Here is a 19,039-nt window from a genome sequence, read left to right as displayed (position 1 = left end):
TCAACTCTTTCAAGGTTGTGGCATCTATATTAGTGAACAAATAGCATGGAACTAATTTTGTATCCCCTCTCCAGATAATGGATGAGAAGGCAAAGATTTTCCATATGTTAAATGAATGCCTCATGAAATCAACGGGGGAAAATACAGCCCATTAACATCTGGGAATTTGAAGTATATTACTAGAATACCAGGATTACCAATGCCATATGCAATTTCAATGCAAACCAGAGAAAGACATGTTCGTATAAAGATGCTTTGATATCTTCCCTAGGCATCCTCATACCAGATAATCATTATACTTGAAACTTTTTACAATCAACTTGACCATTAACTGTTAAACAGGAAATTAATAAATCTTAGAACATTCAATTCCGAAGGCTGCTTTTCTGAAACCATACTACTGTTTAAACTGGGGGTGCTGTTGTTATTTTTTATTGTTGAGCTTCCTTTTTGAGGCACTTCCTTCAGCAAAACTTTGACTCTTACATCAAGGCTATTTCTGAATGCAAAAAAGTGTGGTGTTCAAGGAAGTACAGTTTTAAACACATGGGTGGAATAAAAGTAGATTTACCAGTGGAAAAGATAATGGATTTAAGTATCAAGCAAGCCTTTTTGTGTTGTTTATCTCATTCACTAATGGTTGTTTTTAAACTATTTTGATTCAAAGGGTCTGATCATGGGTTTCTTGGCTCTGGAATAGTATCTAGGAGGAGATAAGGTGTGAGATCAGGGCATGTGCAATTCTGGCTCTGGATAGCTACCTCAGGCAGAAATGGATACCTGAGCTGGGAAATAGTTCCTGAGTTTATCTGAAAATCTACTTACCCCTTTACATTGAACTATCTTTGGTTTTATTTATTTATATTTATATCCCACCTCTTTTTCCATAATGGTATTAAAGGTAGTGCACCTAGGATTCCCAGGTGGCCTCTCATCCAGGTATGGACCAGACCAAGACTTGCTTTAGCTTCAAGGAAGCAGACAACGTCACATGCCCTCATGCCCTGGGGATTTCCACAGTGAAGGATATCCCACAGACAGCTGTCTTTGCCCCCAACACCATGAGGAGAGTGATGGTCAAGAAAAGCAGTGTGCAAAGCTAAGGCCAAAGTCTAATCTTCCTTTGGATTAAAACCTGGTGGCTAAGCAAGAAGTGTGTCTACCCTTTGTACAGCCCAAGTCATTTTGCTGCCCAGAAGAAGAACAAGGTGGCACCTTCTTTCCATTCCACATACAGAAAACTGACACTGGCAGCTCAGTCTTTCTTTGACAGTGGTGATAAGACAGCAGCACCTGTCAGCAGCAGGCAAGCTGAAGGAGTGCAAGGTAAGCCACACAGAGCTGTGTGTCCTATCTTCTAACACCTTCTCATCTTCTAGCATCTGCTGCCTGAGGCAGTGGCCTCTCTCCGCCTAACAAGAATGCCATCCCTGGGTGCTACCAAGTAAGAGACTGTTTTGAAACCACAGTGACTTTAAGCATATGACCCTGAAATTTGGTGTTGGCTCTTCTTCGAGGTACCTTTCACCCACTTCTGGTTCAATGTACAGCAATAAATCAGTATGGAGGACATAGCTCTACTATGGCCACAGCATAATGAAAGCTGCCATCATAACTAATGATGTCAAGGGATAGATCAAGTCTCCCTCCGCTGTCTATTAGGAGCTTGGCATTCATCTTGATTCTTTTTACAGAAGCTGCTGGGAGGCTGTGCCTAATGAGACTAGAAAACTAATTAGTCCCAGCTAAGTTTAATGAAAATCAGGAGGGTAAGATAGGAATGCATTGCAACTCTATTGTTGTAGGTTAGATAATGTACAAAGAGCCTCATCAGCTTTCCGGCAACCTAACTTCAATAGCAGATGTGCTGGAAGGAGACGCTTGTGCTTTATCAGAGGCATCCTATGTGGCCTTTGAAATCTCTTTAATCCCTGCCACAAATTTGAACCAACCCTATGATGGTCTATGGGCAATCCTCCCACCCCTTCTTTTTGCTTTCACATCTTGAATATCCTTCCTATACTGCATTGTGACTTTTCTCTTGCACCAATACATCAGTGACAGTATCTGCAGTTGCCCTGGGACACATGTAGACCCTACCTCTGGAACTAGGAAGAGAAGTGTTTTTATTGCTTACAATTCCAGGAATTGTATTTTCCTGCCATGGCTCAACAATAAAATATGTGATCAGATTTGGTGCCCTGTGATCAAACTTTATTGCCTCTTCTTGGATGCACTATATTTATTTTGAAGGAAGATCCTGTTGGCTTATGTTGATCTTCCATTCTTCACCTCAACTTAACAATAGAAAAATCAAAATTCTTTTACTGAATTTTGAATCAGAATTCACCTGTGGAAATAAATACGTGCACATGTATATTATATTATGTAATCCAGCTATGGAACCAAAGTTATCTGGTAAGAGGACAGCTGGAGTGAACTTTAAAGGTCCCGCTACACACTTGAAATAATATATTTGCAACGTCAGAATTGCTCCTTAGCTCTTCTGATTTTCCCCATTTGTAATCCCACTCCTAACTCACTAGGCTTGTATAGGCGAAATAAGTCACTAACGCCCTTGAAAAGATATGTTTAGAGGAGAGATTAGTGGTATCCCTTCATCTGCACACTGTGAGCTATATACTAGCCTTAAATAATAAAAATATGACACATAGTCAAATATTTAGCAATAAGACACCCAGTCATTGAATTAAGGTTTTCATGGAATAACTGTGGTTCCCAAATACAAGTGCTGGGGGAACCAATCTTATTGTATGCCCCCCACTAAATGGACTTTTGGAAGCAAAACTGACATTGCTTGCCAGAATCACAAGTATGCAAAGAAAGCCCTGAGCAATAAAACCTGTTTCCCAGAGATTTTTTTTTATTAAAAGTAGGTTCAGGGAAAAGCTCCAGCCCAATTTTTAAGCTGTCTCGTCAATTTTGCACAGTTGGAAAAGGAAGGAAATCATACTATCCCACCTGCCAAAATAAGCTGACACTCATAACACTAGTTGGAATACTCTTGTCCTTTGTTCCTGAATCCTTTGCTTCCTCCCCCAAAAAGGAAGCCATTGTCAAGGAAGGATGATCACTAGCTAGACTAAAAGAAAGTCAGTTAACTTTTAGATCTGGTACCCAGCAAAATATATGTGCAGAAAGGATAATACAGGCTAAGGAAAGAGTGGGTGAGAGATATAAGTAAGCATGACTCAAAAGAAACCACATTTATGATACCAGTATCCTATTGCCCTTTGTTTGAACCCACCTCTCTCACCCACAAACAGATCCCATAGATCTTTCTCTACATTTCTCTATTTTTCAGCTGCATAGGCAGCACACATTTAAAGCACAATACTTCCCCCAGAGAATCCTGGGAACCATAGCTTGTCAAGGGTGCTGAGAACTGTAGCTTTGTGGGTCCCAGAATTGTTGGGGAGAAGCCATGTACTTCAGATGTGTAGCATGTAAGGTAAAGGTAAAGGGACCCCTGACCATTAGGTCCAGTTGTGACCGACTCTGGGGTTGCGGCGCTCATCTCGCTTTATTGGCCGAGGGAGCCGGTGTACAGCTTCCGGGTCATGTAACCAGCATGACTAAGCCGCTTCTGGCGAACCAGAGCAGCGCACGGAAACGCCATTTACCTTCCCGCTGGAGCGCTACCTATTTATCTACTTGCACTTTGACGTGCTTTCGAACTGCTAGGTTGGCAGGAGCAGGGACCGAGCAATGGGAGCTCACCCCGTTGCGGGGATTCGAACCTCCGACCTTCTGATCGGCAAATCCTAGGCTGTGTGGTTTAATCCACAGCGCCACCTGCGTCCCTGAGTGTAGCATGTATGCAGCCTTTATTTCACACACTGTTGCAGGAAAGGTGGAAAACAACAAGTGGGGAAACCTCTTTCAACATATCTAGATTTCCTGTTCAAAATCTCTCCCCTAACCCTGCCTGGTGAATAAGAACACCCTACTATATGCTAATAAAAAAAATAGTAAAAGAATGGAAAAATATACAATGTCCAGACACTCCCATGATTGCTATGGAAGGCAGCCAGTTCCTCACAGCTGTTTGCAAAGACTGTCTAGGCTGTAGGGATCAGAAGGGAGTGACACAGACACCCTGTCCCCCACATCCTAGCCAAAAGGATGTGCCTGGGGTTGTCTCTTTATGACGCAGAAGCCTAAAGTAGGAAGGCAGGAGGAAGATGAAGGGAATGGACCAGGGAGAGCAGTTTTATGGCTTGCATTCATCAGCATGCCTTAAAAGAACCCCCATAGCATGACACCGTCCGCTACCCAAAGCCATGGAAATGCCTTTGAGTTAATATCCTGCATATGTGAAGGGCAGCAAGTGGATAGCATGCATCATTAGAGAAGAGGAGGAAATAATGGTGCTTAAAAAAAACAAAACTTTTAAGTGGTTGTTAAATTGTCTCCATAGCCTAAAGCTGGAGACAGCTAATGCTCACTCCTACACTTTCTGCTGGGAGGATGTGTATTTAATTTCTGGATTTTATTAAAACACTTGTTTCGAGTGGGCCATGAGCTGAGTACATGGATAACTACTGATAATATCTTAACATGAAACCTTAGCTTGACTGTTCCTGCCTCTCTAGCCACCATCCTGATCTGAGTTGTGCTGCCTCGCCCTGCCCAAATGAGTAGTGCAGAGAGTCAAAATACCTCTTTAGCCACAGCAATTGTCACTGTGGAACAGTAATAAACCTTGATACATGCATGGATAACACACAGACACACACACTTCTTTCAAATCATGTTCCTCATATTCCTAGCAATATTTTGAAGTCTGCCCCCTTGTGTGCTTCTGATAAGAAAACAGAATATGCATCAAAACCTGAGTTTAGACGCCTCAGCGATTATACTGCTCAAGGAGAGCAGTAGAGATGAAGATTAAATTTGATTTAAACTGTTGTGCAGAGGGGAAAGAACTGCTGCCTTATTCACTCATGCAGCATTTACCACCAATATGCTGCATATGAGCATTCAGATGCTTCTTTCAAAAAGGTTTTAAGAACAAACTTTTGGAAATCATGCAAAATTAATGACTGACAGTAGGCAGCACATGTTGCCTCTTTTCATACATTGTGATCAGCTGCTGGCTTAGTGTTGTAGTTTGTAGTCCAATATTAAACAGTTTCCAAGATCAGTTGCAACAGGAAACTGTGGTTTGCCAAGTGCAATTAGTTTTCTGTTGTATTGCATAAGAGGAGTGTGTGAGGAGGGGTGCAATGGCACGAGACCTTGTGGGGTTAAACCTTTCCTTCCCAACTTATTCCCAGTGAAATTCACCTCCCCCAAAGCTGATAATACTGCAAGAATCACCTCATCCTGTATATATTAACCTGGACTTTGCAATCGTAATAGAATCATAAAACTGTAGAGCTGGAAGGGACCACAAGGGTCATCTAGTCCAACCCCCTGAAATGCAGGAATCTTTGGCACAATTTAGGGCTCGAACCCACAGCCCTGAGATGAAGAGTCTCATGCACTACCAGCTGAGCTATCCCAGGATAATAATAGCCACCTGAGGCCTGTCTTGTGATTTCTCCATGAGAGGTCCGGAGAGTGGTAAGACAAGAACAGGCCTTTTCTGCAGTTGCTCCCCATTTGTGCAATGCTCTCTCTAGGGAGATTCAGCTGGAACCTTCATTATACATCTTTAGATGCCCAGTGAAAACTTTCTTCTTCTATGCCCTTTTAAATGTGTCTGGGTGCATGCGTTATTGGTTTGGTTTGTTTTGTTCTTGTTCTTGTTTTTATTATGTATTTTCTGGTTTTATTTTGTATTTTTATGCTGTGAACTGCCCTGATATCTTCGGATGAAGGATGGTATAAAAATTTAATAAGTAATAATAAATAAATAATAGTAGTAGTACCTCCAGGAGGAAAATTCAAATGGTACCAGTGAGACCATCCTCTCAGAAACTAACAGCAGCGTCAAGGGGTAGGGAGTGAGACTACAGTAGGGGAGAAAAGGAAAGTTCTGATCCTGCTCATCCTCTGCACCTGCTAATGTAATTTCCAATGAACTATTTTAAATACTAAGTGAAAAGTTTAGTGTATTGTGGCCCTGAAAAGTTGCTGAATCTAGGTTGTTCCCTTTTCCAAATCTGAACTCCTTGTTTACTTCTCCTAAGCCCTTTTCCTCACCCCTTTGGATTGTTCACAACTTGGTTCATCTCTGTATGCCAGAGATAACAATTCTAAGGGGACTTTCAAAGGGAGGCTTAATATTGCAAATGGATTGTTTGTGTATTGCAAATGGCTTTTTGGCAACAGAGTGTTGTTGTTTTAAAATACTGGGTTTTTCATGGACAGGGCAAATCTGGATTAAATTGGGGGAGGGAGGATATACAAGTTGCCATTTTGCTGCCAATGTTGTGAAAAACCTGCATGCATTAGGATCACAGATTCCACAATAACTACCCTTCTATAAGTACACTTATTTACTTGGTCACTTATTCCAAGATTTTCTCTCCTTTCTTCAGGCTCTCATTTGCAGATTGAACATGTAAACAAATCAAAACATCGAAGGAAATTTCATGCACTTTCCAAATGCCTTTTCCCAAAGCTGAAGATTGCTTTTCCTTGTCAAAGTCATGTGTTTCCCCGGGGACAGCTGGCCCCCCAAACCACAACAACTTCATAAACTGAAGCTTTTAAGCACTTAAAGGCTTCAATGCATGCAGCCAGCCAACTTGATCTCCTAGGTTAGCTGGCTCAGCAAGGCTAAGCTTTACGCTCTCAAGTTATTAAGTACTTATAAGGGCTGCAGAGTTTTCATATGGAGAGCTTACCAAGCAATCTTATGGCTAACCAATTCATGGCTTGTAAGGAGCTTTAGTTCTAAGAACAACAGGCAGTTTTCTGGATATCTCATGCTTCATTTGTGAAACAATCTGCAAGGGACTGTTGTAAAATTCTGAGCAAGTGGGACTCATCAAAATACATTTGCACAAGGTTTGGAAGTGCATAAAATTTCACTTTCTAACCATCTACACATTGGGGTATTGCACCGACATCCTTTCCATGACAGTCTGTGCCTCTATAAGGAATCGCGCTCCAGTATGTTTTAGCCATGCAGTCTTCACAATTGGATTTCCATTATCAAAGTGAGAGATCTGGCAATCCCAAGGCTATCTAATGTCTGCAGTACAAAATTGTGCATGGCTCTAATCCCATTTTCTCTCCCCATTTGCTGTCCTATAAACAACTCAAAATAAATGCCTCTTGTGCCTTCTAGTACGGAACCTGCTTTTGCAATTCTCAGACTTAAATGACTCTGATAGACCCCCCCCACCCCACAACTAGTTCAGTAGTATCCCAACAAGCCTACAAATGTCCCAAACTGCAATCCATTTGTCCTGCCCATGTCAGTTGCTTAGGCTTCCTGCATTTCTTCCTGCTCTGATAGAATGAGGGATAGGAAAAGATGTCCTTCACACTCACAGAAGAGGTGGGTTACTATCAGTCTAGCATGTTCTGCTTTTAACTGTATGGACCAACAGAAGCCTAATGCAGCTGCCACCCTTCTCCAAATGGTAGGGCTTGCTTTGCTGGGAGGCAATATGAAGGAAAGAAGGACTGGCATGCAAATGAGCAGCAGGTGATGGCCTGTTATGGGGAGAGTCCACTGGAAGAATCTTGCTCATGTGCCATGCCACACGCCCCGCTCCATCTGAACCTGGAATCCATGCTGATTAGGATTTTTTATCAGTTAATGCGCAACTAGCCCACGTTAACTGATAATACTCCATGTTCAAAGAGCCTGAATTCTTGTTTAAGAATGTAAGTGGTTCCTCTATAAGATCAAACTCTGCCTAATTCAGTATTCTTTGCAAGCATCCCAGCAACCACCAAGCATCAGCTGGCCCATCATAAAGTGGCCAAGGGTTTATTGGTGGACCAAATTCTACTTCTGCCCACCTCTACCATACAGCCTCTGAAACAAAAACATTTTCCTTCTTCAGGGGTGCTTACAACAAACAGGAAAGAATAGGAAAGGAATGTGCAAACAGAGATGAAAATGTATTAAGATAGTGTGAAAATGCTTCAGAACTAATTGTACAGTTACTTGATGAACAAACAAACAAATTAAGTTGCCCAGCAGCTTCAGCTTAGCCTAAGAGAAGCCAGAGTGATCTGTGTTTCTAAGGAAAACATGTTCCTATTCTATAGGGTTGAGCTGAGGCTGAACCAGCTATGCACTTGAAAATGTGGCAAATAGAATTGGGTAAGATGTACTGGAAAGCGTTTTCTCCAGGATTTTGGGGGACCCTCAGATATGACATCATCCGTGGGTCCCTTAAACCAGAAGAGTTGAGGTGTGTGGACTAATAATTATCTTGCATGGCCTTTGAACTTATTTGGTGTGAAGACAGAATGGTGGCAGTGTTAGGGTAGCAAAGTCTTAGCTAGATTTGATGTCACCCACTATCCTCTCTACTGCCTGGAGGAAAGACCCACAGTGGCTAGACTGAGCTCCTTAGAGACCATATATTAGATGCAACATTTGCTCAACTGTCAACCAAGTTATGAATGGAGGACTGCAATTCCAATATCCTTCATTTTTCTTAGGTGTTCAGTAAGGGATTTATTTGATTCTTTAAGGCATGTTAGATGTTTTAAAGTAGCTTGGCAATACCAAAAGCTGTACACAAATGCATTATATTTAGAATTCACAGCCTTGGCTGCATGCATGTATTGTAGTTGTACAAAATAGAGCTGTATACAAATCACACACTGGGTACTTATGAAAGTTTACTACTGATCAACGAGAGAGAGAGAGAGAGAGAGAGAGAGAGAGAGAGAGAGAGAGAGACCCCATTAAAAAGAAACTCTTAAAAAGTGTGTTCAGTACAGCTGTTGCCTTACCATTTGCCTTGTGCGGCACATCTGGCGGAAACCGGTCGGGAACATACCATTGATAGTCTGGCTGCGCAGAACAATAAAACATTATTACAGCAATATGGACTTCATAGACACTTCAAACAAAAGAATAGCAGCATGGTAAATATAATTATACTGTGAAGCCTTTCATTAGTCATACCAAAGTAATTTACCCCCAAAATCTCCTTCTTATTTTGATCAAATAATTTTTTTTCTGATTAAGTTCTTCAGCTGTTTTTTCTTTTTATTGCTGTGTCTTTTGGATGGTGAGCACAATATTAAAGAGTTGTGTGAAACCTCCTAGATCCCACAAATCAAAACAAACTTTATTAACATTAACAAACCAGATTTCCGAAAGCCTCATGAACCTTGAAACAGAGCAGGAGAAGACAGGATGAGATGGAATGCACCTGATTCTATCATAAACAGTTAGGTCTCTAACTACAGTCAATGTCAGCTGTTAAGAGGCTAAGAGAAACCTGGTGTGCATCAACATGACAGGTGAACGTGTTCCAAAGGGAACTTGTTCGCAATTTGCTAGGATTCTTTTAAAACCCTGGTGACCTCACAAAACAGAATTCTAATCTCCCACTCTAATGGCAGCAGGTCAGCATTTGAACTTTAAAATGATTTTTTGGGGGAAAATATTATTATAAGGAAAAAAATAGCTTTTTACAAAAACATGCAACATTTCAATCGAATTCTTATAGATTTTGACAGTCAGCTCCTAATTACAAAACTGGAATAATTTTCGTAAGGCAGATTTTCAAAATTAAAAATAAGAATAATACAGCATGCCAGCTGAAATGTCACCTTAGTGCTCCAGTAGTTCAAGGGTTGGGGACCTGCAGCCCTCTAGATGCTGCTGAGTAAATTACTATCATCCCAATGGCCATGCTGACTAGGGCTGATGGCCTGTGGGTAGAGGGCGGTATATAAGTTCAATAGATTTTTATTTATTTTTAAAATGAGAGTTGGTGGTTCCACAATATCTGGAGGGCCACAGGTTCCCCACTCCTGCTATATTGGGCGTCCGAAAAAAGAATGGAAAACTGACGCTATTGGGATTATACTTTCAATATTCTTGATCTGTTTACAGAAGAAAGTCATTATTGCAGTTGATCCTTCCTCTACACTTCCTTATCCAAATCATTTAATCCAAATTGTAAATCACCCTGCTCTTCTCTAGTTCACAGGCCAGGGAAACCCTGTGTTGATGCTTATGTTTCCAAAGCTTGATGCAGGACTTGATGCATTCCACACACAAAGTTTCTCCTGTGCAGAAAACTTCTTTTGAGATGGGCTAGGCGGAATGTTCCTGGTTGCTTAACCATGGTTAGGCAATCAAGATCAGGCCACAAAAGGCCCACCTCTCTCTCTTATGGAACACCAGTTTCCCCATAGGTTCTAACTATTGTAAACTATGACACCTGCAGTGGTGTTATTTTTGTGGTTATGGAAGGCGAGGGCTCCAGAACATGAAACAATGGTTTAAATATGGTTTCAGTTCCTGGATGGAGAAGTAACCACCATTAGGTAACACTGCTGCAGATATAATGGTTAATATAACTGGGTTGTTGATGTAATAGTTAAGTGATTGGGAGTTTTATGACCTGGTTCAAATGCAATGCTAAAGTATAGCATAGTATTATGTGCATGAGTCTTCTCCCCATTTCTCCAGCACACTCACAATGGGAAGATCAGAAGCATCTGCTTCCATGCTAAAATACCTGCAGGCTGTCATTTCATCTGGGAACTGGGCAAGAATCACAGTTAATTCTAACTATGGATATCTAAACAAGCCAGAAACCAAGGTTTGATATCTCTTTGGACAAGCCATAATTTAAACAAATCACAGCTTTTCCCAGAACGAATGCTCCATAAACAGGTTGTCTGGAGGAGACCTTACTGAGATGTTTTACAAGGAGAAAAAATGGAGTCAAATCCAACCTTGCTTTTTGGATGTTTGCAATGGCATGGAGAAGTGGTCCCACCTACATGGCAAACCACTGAATTCCGGCAGCTTGCTATCAAATAAACCATGTTACACAAGCACCTTAAACTTAATTTTCAAAAGGGTATCATATAACAGAGCCGGGCTAGATGGCCCAATGGTCTAACTTAGTTTGTATTATAAATTATATTAAATATCTTATCTCTTAACTTTTTATTTTAAGCCTCTACCCAAAGACATCAGGGCATGGATGGGATAAATATTCAATGAAACATGCAAAACACTCCCTAGTAAAATAAGCCATACTCAACTACAAACATATGATGTATTCTCAGAGACCCAAACAACAACGTGTGAACACTACTGCAAGGCAGTTAACATAATTTTCACAAATTTTCTTGAAAGTATTCCAAAGGATAAAGAGACATGATTCAAAATCAGACTAAACAAAAGATTTCTCGGATGATTGAAAAGTAAACAGTAAATGTGAGTTAGGGGGGAAAAGGAGTAGAAAGTCAAACTATAACGAAGTATCTGTACTATATTCCATACGCTGAGCCTACACACTCACTCAATTCTAACACCTTTCACATTTGATGACAAATAGCTTGGGAATTATTATTTTTTTATAAAAAAAAAAACCTGCTGGAGCCAGCTACACTTATATAAGAAAACAATCACAAAAGGACTTGGGAATAGATTTCAAAACAACCAATCAGCAAAGGACTCCACCCTTCCAGCAGTCTTCTAAAGGAAGGCAAAATTTATAAACCCCCAGGATGCATTGCACAGCTAGAAACCCAGATGGTGAAAGCTCTAGGACAGCGGCCAAAATTAATTGGGCCTCAGTTTTAAACTTTAGTGAGAAACTCCTTCCCCCCACAAGCTCATATAAGAGAAGAGAAGCAGAAGGAAAAATACTTAAACAAAAGCTCTGCTTATCTATGGCTCTTTCCTTGTTTTATCTAAGCTTAAGTATGTGTGGTCCTTGGCAGGTTCCATTCACTTCCATGGTGGCTTATGCAAGAGATTGTCCTGGAGAAATAAGATAATGGCAACTCCATCCATGTTGCATTCTTCCCCATAATGTGAAGGAATGCAGTTGTGGCAACCCGCTTGAACAACCATTATTCCCCTAGCAGGAGCCTCAATCTCAGCACAGTGTAGCAGTCAAATCTAATGTGTGTCTTGCCCTTGCACAAGGTGGTGTACAACTGCTAGAGTTACTATACACTGTGACAGCTTGTGTGCGACTGCGTGAGTGACAATGCTACTTTTGCTAACATTACTTTAGGTACTAGCCTATAAAAATAATTAAAACTATTTCCGGCAAATGAACAATCAGTTTATAAACATCAAAACCCAGTTATCAGTCCAAGATAAAACAACTCAAAGCAAAGTTTGAATAATTTGAAGACCTGAATTGATGGGGTCTCAGTTAGGATAGAATTCCACAAATTGATGTGGGGTCAACCCTATAGCTCTCACTGAAGGACACAAAATCAGGTCTTCAGGGGCTGAACTCAAAGGACAGGCAGGTTTGTATAGGTGAAGATGATCCTTCAACCAGTGTGGCCCCAACTCATTAATGGTTTTAAAGATTATTACTTGGAATTGGGCCCTGAAGCATACCAAGAATGCAGTAAAATATATTTTGTTCTGTGGTCAGAGAAAAAAAATACAGGGTGTTTTTTTAAAAAAATACTCTGCAGGAGATGTGAGCTATTTGAAAGAGGATGGGAATATGTACATTATGAGTTACAAAAACAATTATCTGAGAAAAATCAAAATGACAAGGCAAGAGAGAGAGACGAGTGTTTACATTTCACAATGCACATATTATTCTACTCCTGCAGAATCCTTGCATTTGTAATTGTACAATGTTGGTTTCCACTTTGTGAAACGAAGACTGGCAGAAGTATTACTTACTGGGCGCTGCTGCTTTCTGTGAATGCTGCATGGAGCCAATTTTATTTGAGGTTCAGGGTAAGGGTGAAGTAACCCACAGTTCCTGCAACTAAAACATGCAGGAACAAACATCTGATGTGGGAAGCCATGTTTTTCTGTAAGTGCTTGGAGGTCTCTTGCCTATACAAAAATTGAAATAATAAATAAATAAAATAAAATAACACTTCCCAATTAAAGTAGTAACATCTTAGTATTTCCTGTACTCCTGGTTTGATACTGCAGCGTACAACTGGTAGCTGATGCCTTTCTATTCAGGTAGTTGCATCCTTAGTTCTAAGTAAGCAACACAAGACTGATAACAAGTTTGCCAGTAATGGGACTACAGCCTGCTGCACTATGAAACATTAAAATCCAGCACCAGAAATGGCAAAAAATATCTAACCTGGATGCATTAGGCACAAAAACCTATTTGCATAAATTTGCTTAATCAACATAATCTGCTTTGGATGGTCATAGTGAGGGATAAGGCCATTCCCTGACTACTGGAAATTGTATGGAGTTCACCTTTAACTTAGAGATTTCACCAGATATTGTCCACTTAACATTCAACTCTGTCAAAGCAGCCAAAATAGCTGGAACCTTTAAGCTTCAACAAAAAATTAGCTTCAACTTGGGACCATATTTTGCACTTTGCCTGTACTTGCACAAACTCATGGCATGCACTGAGTCCTATAGACAAATTCTTTGTTCATCACATTAGCAAAATTAGTTCAGTTGGATTGCAACTGTGTGTCATTTGAGCCTCCTAGAAAAAACATATCTGAAGTACAACACATACCTGTTGCTTTACTTGCTTCTCAAGTAGTTCCCTTTCTTCCTGACAGTCTTTAACCTGTGTAGGGGAAATTAATTTCATACTGAAAAAGTGCATGCATGCATAGAAGTATGTTATCAAAAAGCAATTGCTGAAATCAAGAACTCTCATGCCCCCTTGTGGAAGCTTAGTGAGCTAAGTTAACAGGTTCATTAGGCGACAATTGTTTTATGCTCCAAAGTCAAAGGTGAGGGAAACAGTGAGGGAAATTGTTTTGGGTCATGCCAACAGAACGTCTCTTGCTTGTTAAAGCCAAAGCCCTCATTCATGAGAAGGCACAAATTATGCCAGCCATTGCCAGCAACTGGACTTGTTGTGGACAACATATTTATTCTTACAGTCCGGTCTGAATTCACTTGATGAAGATTAGGCTAAATATTTTTTTGGGGGTGGGGGGAAATCTAAACTTAAAGGGCAGTTAAATCATAGTGCAAGCTGCCCAGGAATGCCATAGGTCTCCTTTATAAATAGTTATAGGAAATAGTTGCACAAGCATTGGTTGGGTATCCTGTTTTAGTTCACAGAATTAGCCAATAAGATTTTGTTGTTCGCTCTATGGTCCCATATTAAGCTTCCTTGCATCATTGCAACCCGTTTCACTTGCCACTCCTTCTTCATTTGAGACACCTGACAAGTGAGGAATTACATTTCGATCTTTCCTTTCCAATTCTTGCAAGAAAAGTTGACCAGAAGAGCCCCAAACAAACCTGATAACTGCATTTATGTATTACTTATATAATAGTTAAGCATGTCAAATCACACCATACAATCTCTACAACGATAATATAATGTTCTGATTTTATAGGAAGTCACCATGGCTGCAGAAGGATAACATGCTTAATGAGCAAGGACGCAAGATGGAGGTAGAAACAGAGTGGAACCACAAGGGGACATTGACTTAGTGACTGGCACATGCACACTTTTGATTTATTTAACCAAATTTACATACCACTTGATTGCTAGAAAACCCTTAAGCCATTTACAAAAATAAAAATAAAATAAAATTATTGATTAAAAATATATATTTAAAAACAGGTATTTAAAAATATTCAAAAGATGGTGAAAATCAACAGAGACAAATCATATGCAACTTCTGCATGTCTTGGTAGGCTTGTCATTGAAATTCTACTCAATATTGATCCAGCATAGATTCCAATGTATAGTTAGCAAAGTAAAAACTTAAACACGTTGCAGGATTCTCAAAAATAGACCAGAGGCTATTGTATTTCATCCAGCAGAGCTTTACTGCTACTGAAGGCAAATGAACATAATGGTCACAAATCCAATACATTCAGGACTGGCACTGTCTATAAGAAATCCAGTTGCAGCAGACTTAACGTAAACTTACACTAACTTATAATAAGACTAAACCTTAACACTATACATACTGTGTACAGAACTCCACACCAGAAGGAAAGAGAGGCAGACAGACAGAGTGAAACCCAAGCTCCTTCTGGCCCTACTTTTATAGTCAGCATGACCATGACAGAAAAGATAACAAAGCCAGTTTAAGCCAGCTTTTCTGAAGGTATAACCTAACATTATAAACCTTCTGCTTATCTCTTTCACACAGAGAAGCTTCCAGAACCCTCTTGAATCAAGCAGAATAGGAAAGATCTCTAAACATCAGATCAATACTTTCTGCACTAAGAAATGCAAACTGACAAGGCTTACCTAAACAAACATGTTTTAAGAAGGCACCAAAAAGAATACTGTGAAGGTGCCCATCTTATGCCAATAGACAGGGAGTTCCAAAGGATATGGTGCTGCCACATTAAAGGTATTATGTGGCACTTGTAATAGTGACAGTTATACAGACAGAAGTGGCCGAGCAGGCGCCTATGGGTAAGGTGATCCTGCAAGTAAGCTGGTCCCCAGCTGTCAAGGGCTTTATATACTAATAGTAACACCTTGAACTTGGCCCAGCAGCCAATGGGCAACCAGTGATGATCTCTGAGCAGAGGTGTAATATGCAGACTGGGTCTCCTGCCAGCAGCTGTGCTGCAGCATTCGGCACTAACGGTGCTAACTTCCAGAGCAGGTGCAAGGGAAGCCCCACATAAAATACGTTTAAGTAATCCTATTTTGTCAACAATGCCTGGACCGATGTGGTCAAGCTCTCCTGGTCCAGGCAGTTGTAGCTGCCATATAAGTCAGAGCTGGTAAAGGGCATTTCTAGCCACTGATGCTTCCTGGCCCTCCAGTGACAGAGCTGGATCCAGAAGCACACCCAGCCTTCATACCTGCTCCTTTAGGAGGAGTGCCATCCTGTCGGGCGCAGGCAATTGACTGATATCTTGGGCACAGAGACCACTCATCCACAGTACCCCCATCTTGCCAGGATTCAAATTCAGCTTATCATGTTTCCTCACTAGCACTTCAAGGATACAAGGACCTAACCTAATGAGATCCTAGCAGAACAAGGATTTGAACTTAGTCTTCCAAAATATATTCATGGGTTGACTGTCACTTATAGCTCTTTAGATGCAGATGATTAGAGGAGTAATCCTATGCGATATTTATATAGTAAATTGCTTCAGGATACCTTGTGGGACTCTGGTGGCGCTGTGGGTTAAACCACAGAGCCTAGGGCTTGCCAATCAGAAGGTCGGCAGTTCAAATCCCTGCGACGGGGTGAGCTCCCATTGCTCAGTCCCTGCTCCTGCCCACCTAGCAGTTTGAAAGCACATCAAAGTACAAGTAGATAAATAGGTACCGCTCTGGCGGGAAGGTAAACAGTGTTTCCGTGCGCTGCTCTGGTTCGCCAGAAGCTGCTTAGTCATGCTGGCCACATGACCCAGAAGCTGTACACCGGCTCCCTCGGCCAATAAAGCGAGATGAGCGCCGCAACCCCAGAGTCATCCGTGACTGGACCTAATGGTCAGGGGTCCCTTTACCTTTACCTTGTGGAAAGCAATTCATAAAATGAATAAATGCATTTTCACTCTGTTGTATGCAAATGGAGCTTAGGCAAGCATATATAAGATGCAGCCTTAGTTGCGGAAATCATACAGAATAGCCAGAAAATGTTATTCTGCTTAATTCCCTTGAAACTATCTGGGATCAGAAACAAGAGATCAAAAAAAGAACTTTGGTGCTTGTTACAAAATATTTCATGAGGCACTGCATTTGTCACAAGTCACTCCATTTCGTTAGTGTGTGTGTATTTGTGTGTGTTCAGGGTGTGGGTTTCAAATTATTCCTCATTTCATCACCAACATTACTCCAGAATGATTTCATCCCAGATGGTGACCTCATATAAAATCTGTGTCAATTAACGGAAGCCAGAATAGAACGGAAGCCAGAATTGGGTTGAATGGAAAGCGAGAAAATAAGGAGGAAATACACATGTTTTGGCAATGATACATTTGTTTTTATTCATACCTGAGAATTTAGGGTGTCCAACTGAAACTGTATTCTCTCATTAATTCTCAGCAGTGCTTCTTTTTCTTCATTAAGTCTCTCTCTATCAGATCTTTCCTTTTTAAAGTCTTCTTCATATATCTGAACCTACAAATGAGGATAATGTAATATATATTCAGTAGAGGCAATGCCCCAAATCTTAATTTTATAAAAGGTACAAAATAGGCAAGTCTATCCATTTACATGAAAAATGCTTTAAGAGGAAATGTCATGGTGGGTTCTGACATTTTGGTAATTAAAAAAAGTTATTTGTTCTCACAAACCTTCCCCTCTAATTTATTTATTGAATTTATATACCGCCCTATACCCAGAGGTCTCTCAGAATTTTAAATGATTTTTATATTTGGTGTGGATATAAGAATTAATAATCAAAGAGAATCCATAATCACATAATTAATAACAATTAACAATCACAGAAAGATTATAGGGATTTCTGGCTTCAATTTGGTATTTTCCTATAAATTTCCTCTACTTACACAGGCTTTTAGTTCCATCCATCAAACAAAATTAAATGGTAATATACAGAGCAATCATGTACTTTTACTCAGAAGTAAGCTTCATTGTGTTCAATGGAGCTTACTCCCAGGTAAACATGCATACAACTACAGGCTAATTCTCAGCTCTGAAGAGAGAGAGAAAGCTACTTTCCAGGACAAAGAGTTTTGGCAACTTCAGGCAGGCATGATTACAAAATGTTTAGCAATTCAAATGACTATATTCCATTGATAAGTAATTAGTGTAAAATTTCAACTCATCTGGTACAATTTGAATTCCATTTATGTCAACACTAAATCACCCTTTAATTTTAGTATTTCAGGACTACACTCACTGTCTCATATATTAAGAGTCAGAAAGGCTTTGATTTTTTTTAAAGGAAAAACACAACACATCTTTAAATACCATATTTTTGGCTCTATAAGACTCACTTTTTCCCTCCTAAAAAGTAAGGGGAAATGTGTGTGCGTCTTATGGAGTGAATGCAGCTATCCCAGAAGCCAGAACAGCAAGAGGGATTGCTGCTTTCACTGCGCAGTGATCCCTCTTGCTGTTCTGGCTTCTGAGATTCAGAATATTTTTTTTCTTGTTTTCCTCCTCCAAAAACTAGGTGCGTCTTGTGGTCTGGTGCGTCTTATAGAGCAAAAAATACGGTAACTCTGGATGGAACAAGAACAACAGCACATTGGAGAATGAGATTTGATTAAAAAACTATCCATGCCCGACTGTGGCAAATATTTTACAAAATATATGCTTATAAGAAAGACAACTGTGGCTTGACACAATTGCTGGCAATTTATCAGATTACACACTCACTTTCTATATATACACTGTGTTAAGCTACACCACCTTAGGTGGCAATCTCTGAGACAGTCCAGGGCAGAGGTGGGCAAAAGATAGATTGGAACTAGATTGTTTTATCTTTGGGTCATTTGCAGTAGATTGACAAGGGTTTCCAACACCTAATTATTTAACAAGAAATTTACTTTTCCCACTCAAATTAGGCTGCTGAAATGAAGAAAGCTAGCCGGATGTGGATTTGTTTGTTAAAGGAGTATGGGTTCAGCTCATTTCTGGTACTGAAAACAAAGTCCTATGCTTAGACTTCACTAGGAGTCACCCTGTTCTTTTATTCTGTCTGTTGCATCTTTCTGACATAGCTATTGCTGAAGTTCCAGTAAAAACAGAAAGTAGATTCAACAAGTCTGAAGCCAGCCATGCCTGGCCCAGCACCTTCCCTACTCCTCCCTCAAAAAACTTTCTTAGAGCAGCTGCTCTGTTTGTGCCAAGAACTGGTGGCAGGGAAGAACACAAGGGGGGGGGGTGAGTAGGCTGTATGCCGAGACCCTTCAAACCCCTGGATCCAGCAAGTGTTAAAATATAAGCCAAGGCTACTTTCCTGGTGAGGTGATCGCCTGGGAGATGGGCCATTAAGGGGAACAAAGGAAGTAGATCTGTGTGAGATGGTAAATGGA

At 40.5% G+C, this 19,039-nt stretch overlaps 2 protein-coding genes across 2 annotated transcripts in view; both read right to left on the bottom strand.

Moving 5' to 3' along the window:
* Window positions 1-19,039, bottom strand: part of SMIM43 (small integral membrane protein 43) — a 243,752-nt gene that overhangs the window by 15,972 nt on the left and 208,741 nt on the right. The window lies entirely within an intron of this gene.
* The window catches only part of TNIP3 (TNFAIP3 interacting protein 3), a 69,102-nt gene that overhangs the window by 2,898 nt on the left and 47,165 nt on the right, over window positions 1-19,039 (bottom strand). Inside the window, exons 9-12 of the mRNA XM_081022028.1 lie at window positions 17,031-17,156; window positions 13,611-13,664; window positions 12,794-12,952; window positions 8,896-8,956 (exon numbers count right to left, since the gene is read on the bottom strand). Coding sequence (XP_080878154.1) covers window positions 8,896-8,956; window positions 12,794-12,952; window positions 13,611-13,664; window positions 17,031-17,156 — 400 coding nt within the window. The remainder of the gene's footprint in view (window positions 1-8,895; window positions 8,957-12,793; window positions 12,953-13,610; window positions 13,665-17,030; window positions 17,157-19,039) is intronic.

The sequence above is a fragment of the Podarcis pityusensis genome (assembly GCF_964106645.2).
Source record: "Podarcis pityusensis genome assembly, chromosome: 9".
NCBI classification, from domain to species: domain Eukaryota; kingdom Metazoa; phylum Chordata; class Lepidosauria; order Squamata; family Lacertidae; genus Podarcis; species Podarcis pityusensis.
The sequence above is the reverse complement of the archived record's forward strand: the minus strand, read 5'-3'. Positions and strand labels throughout refer to the sequence as shown.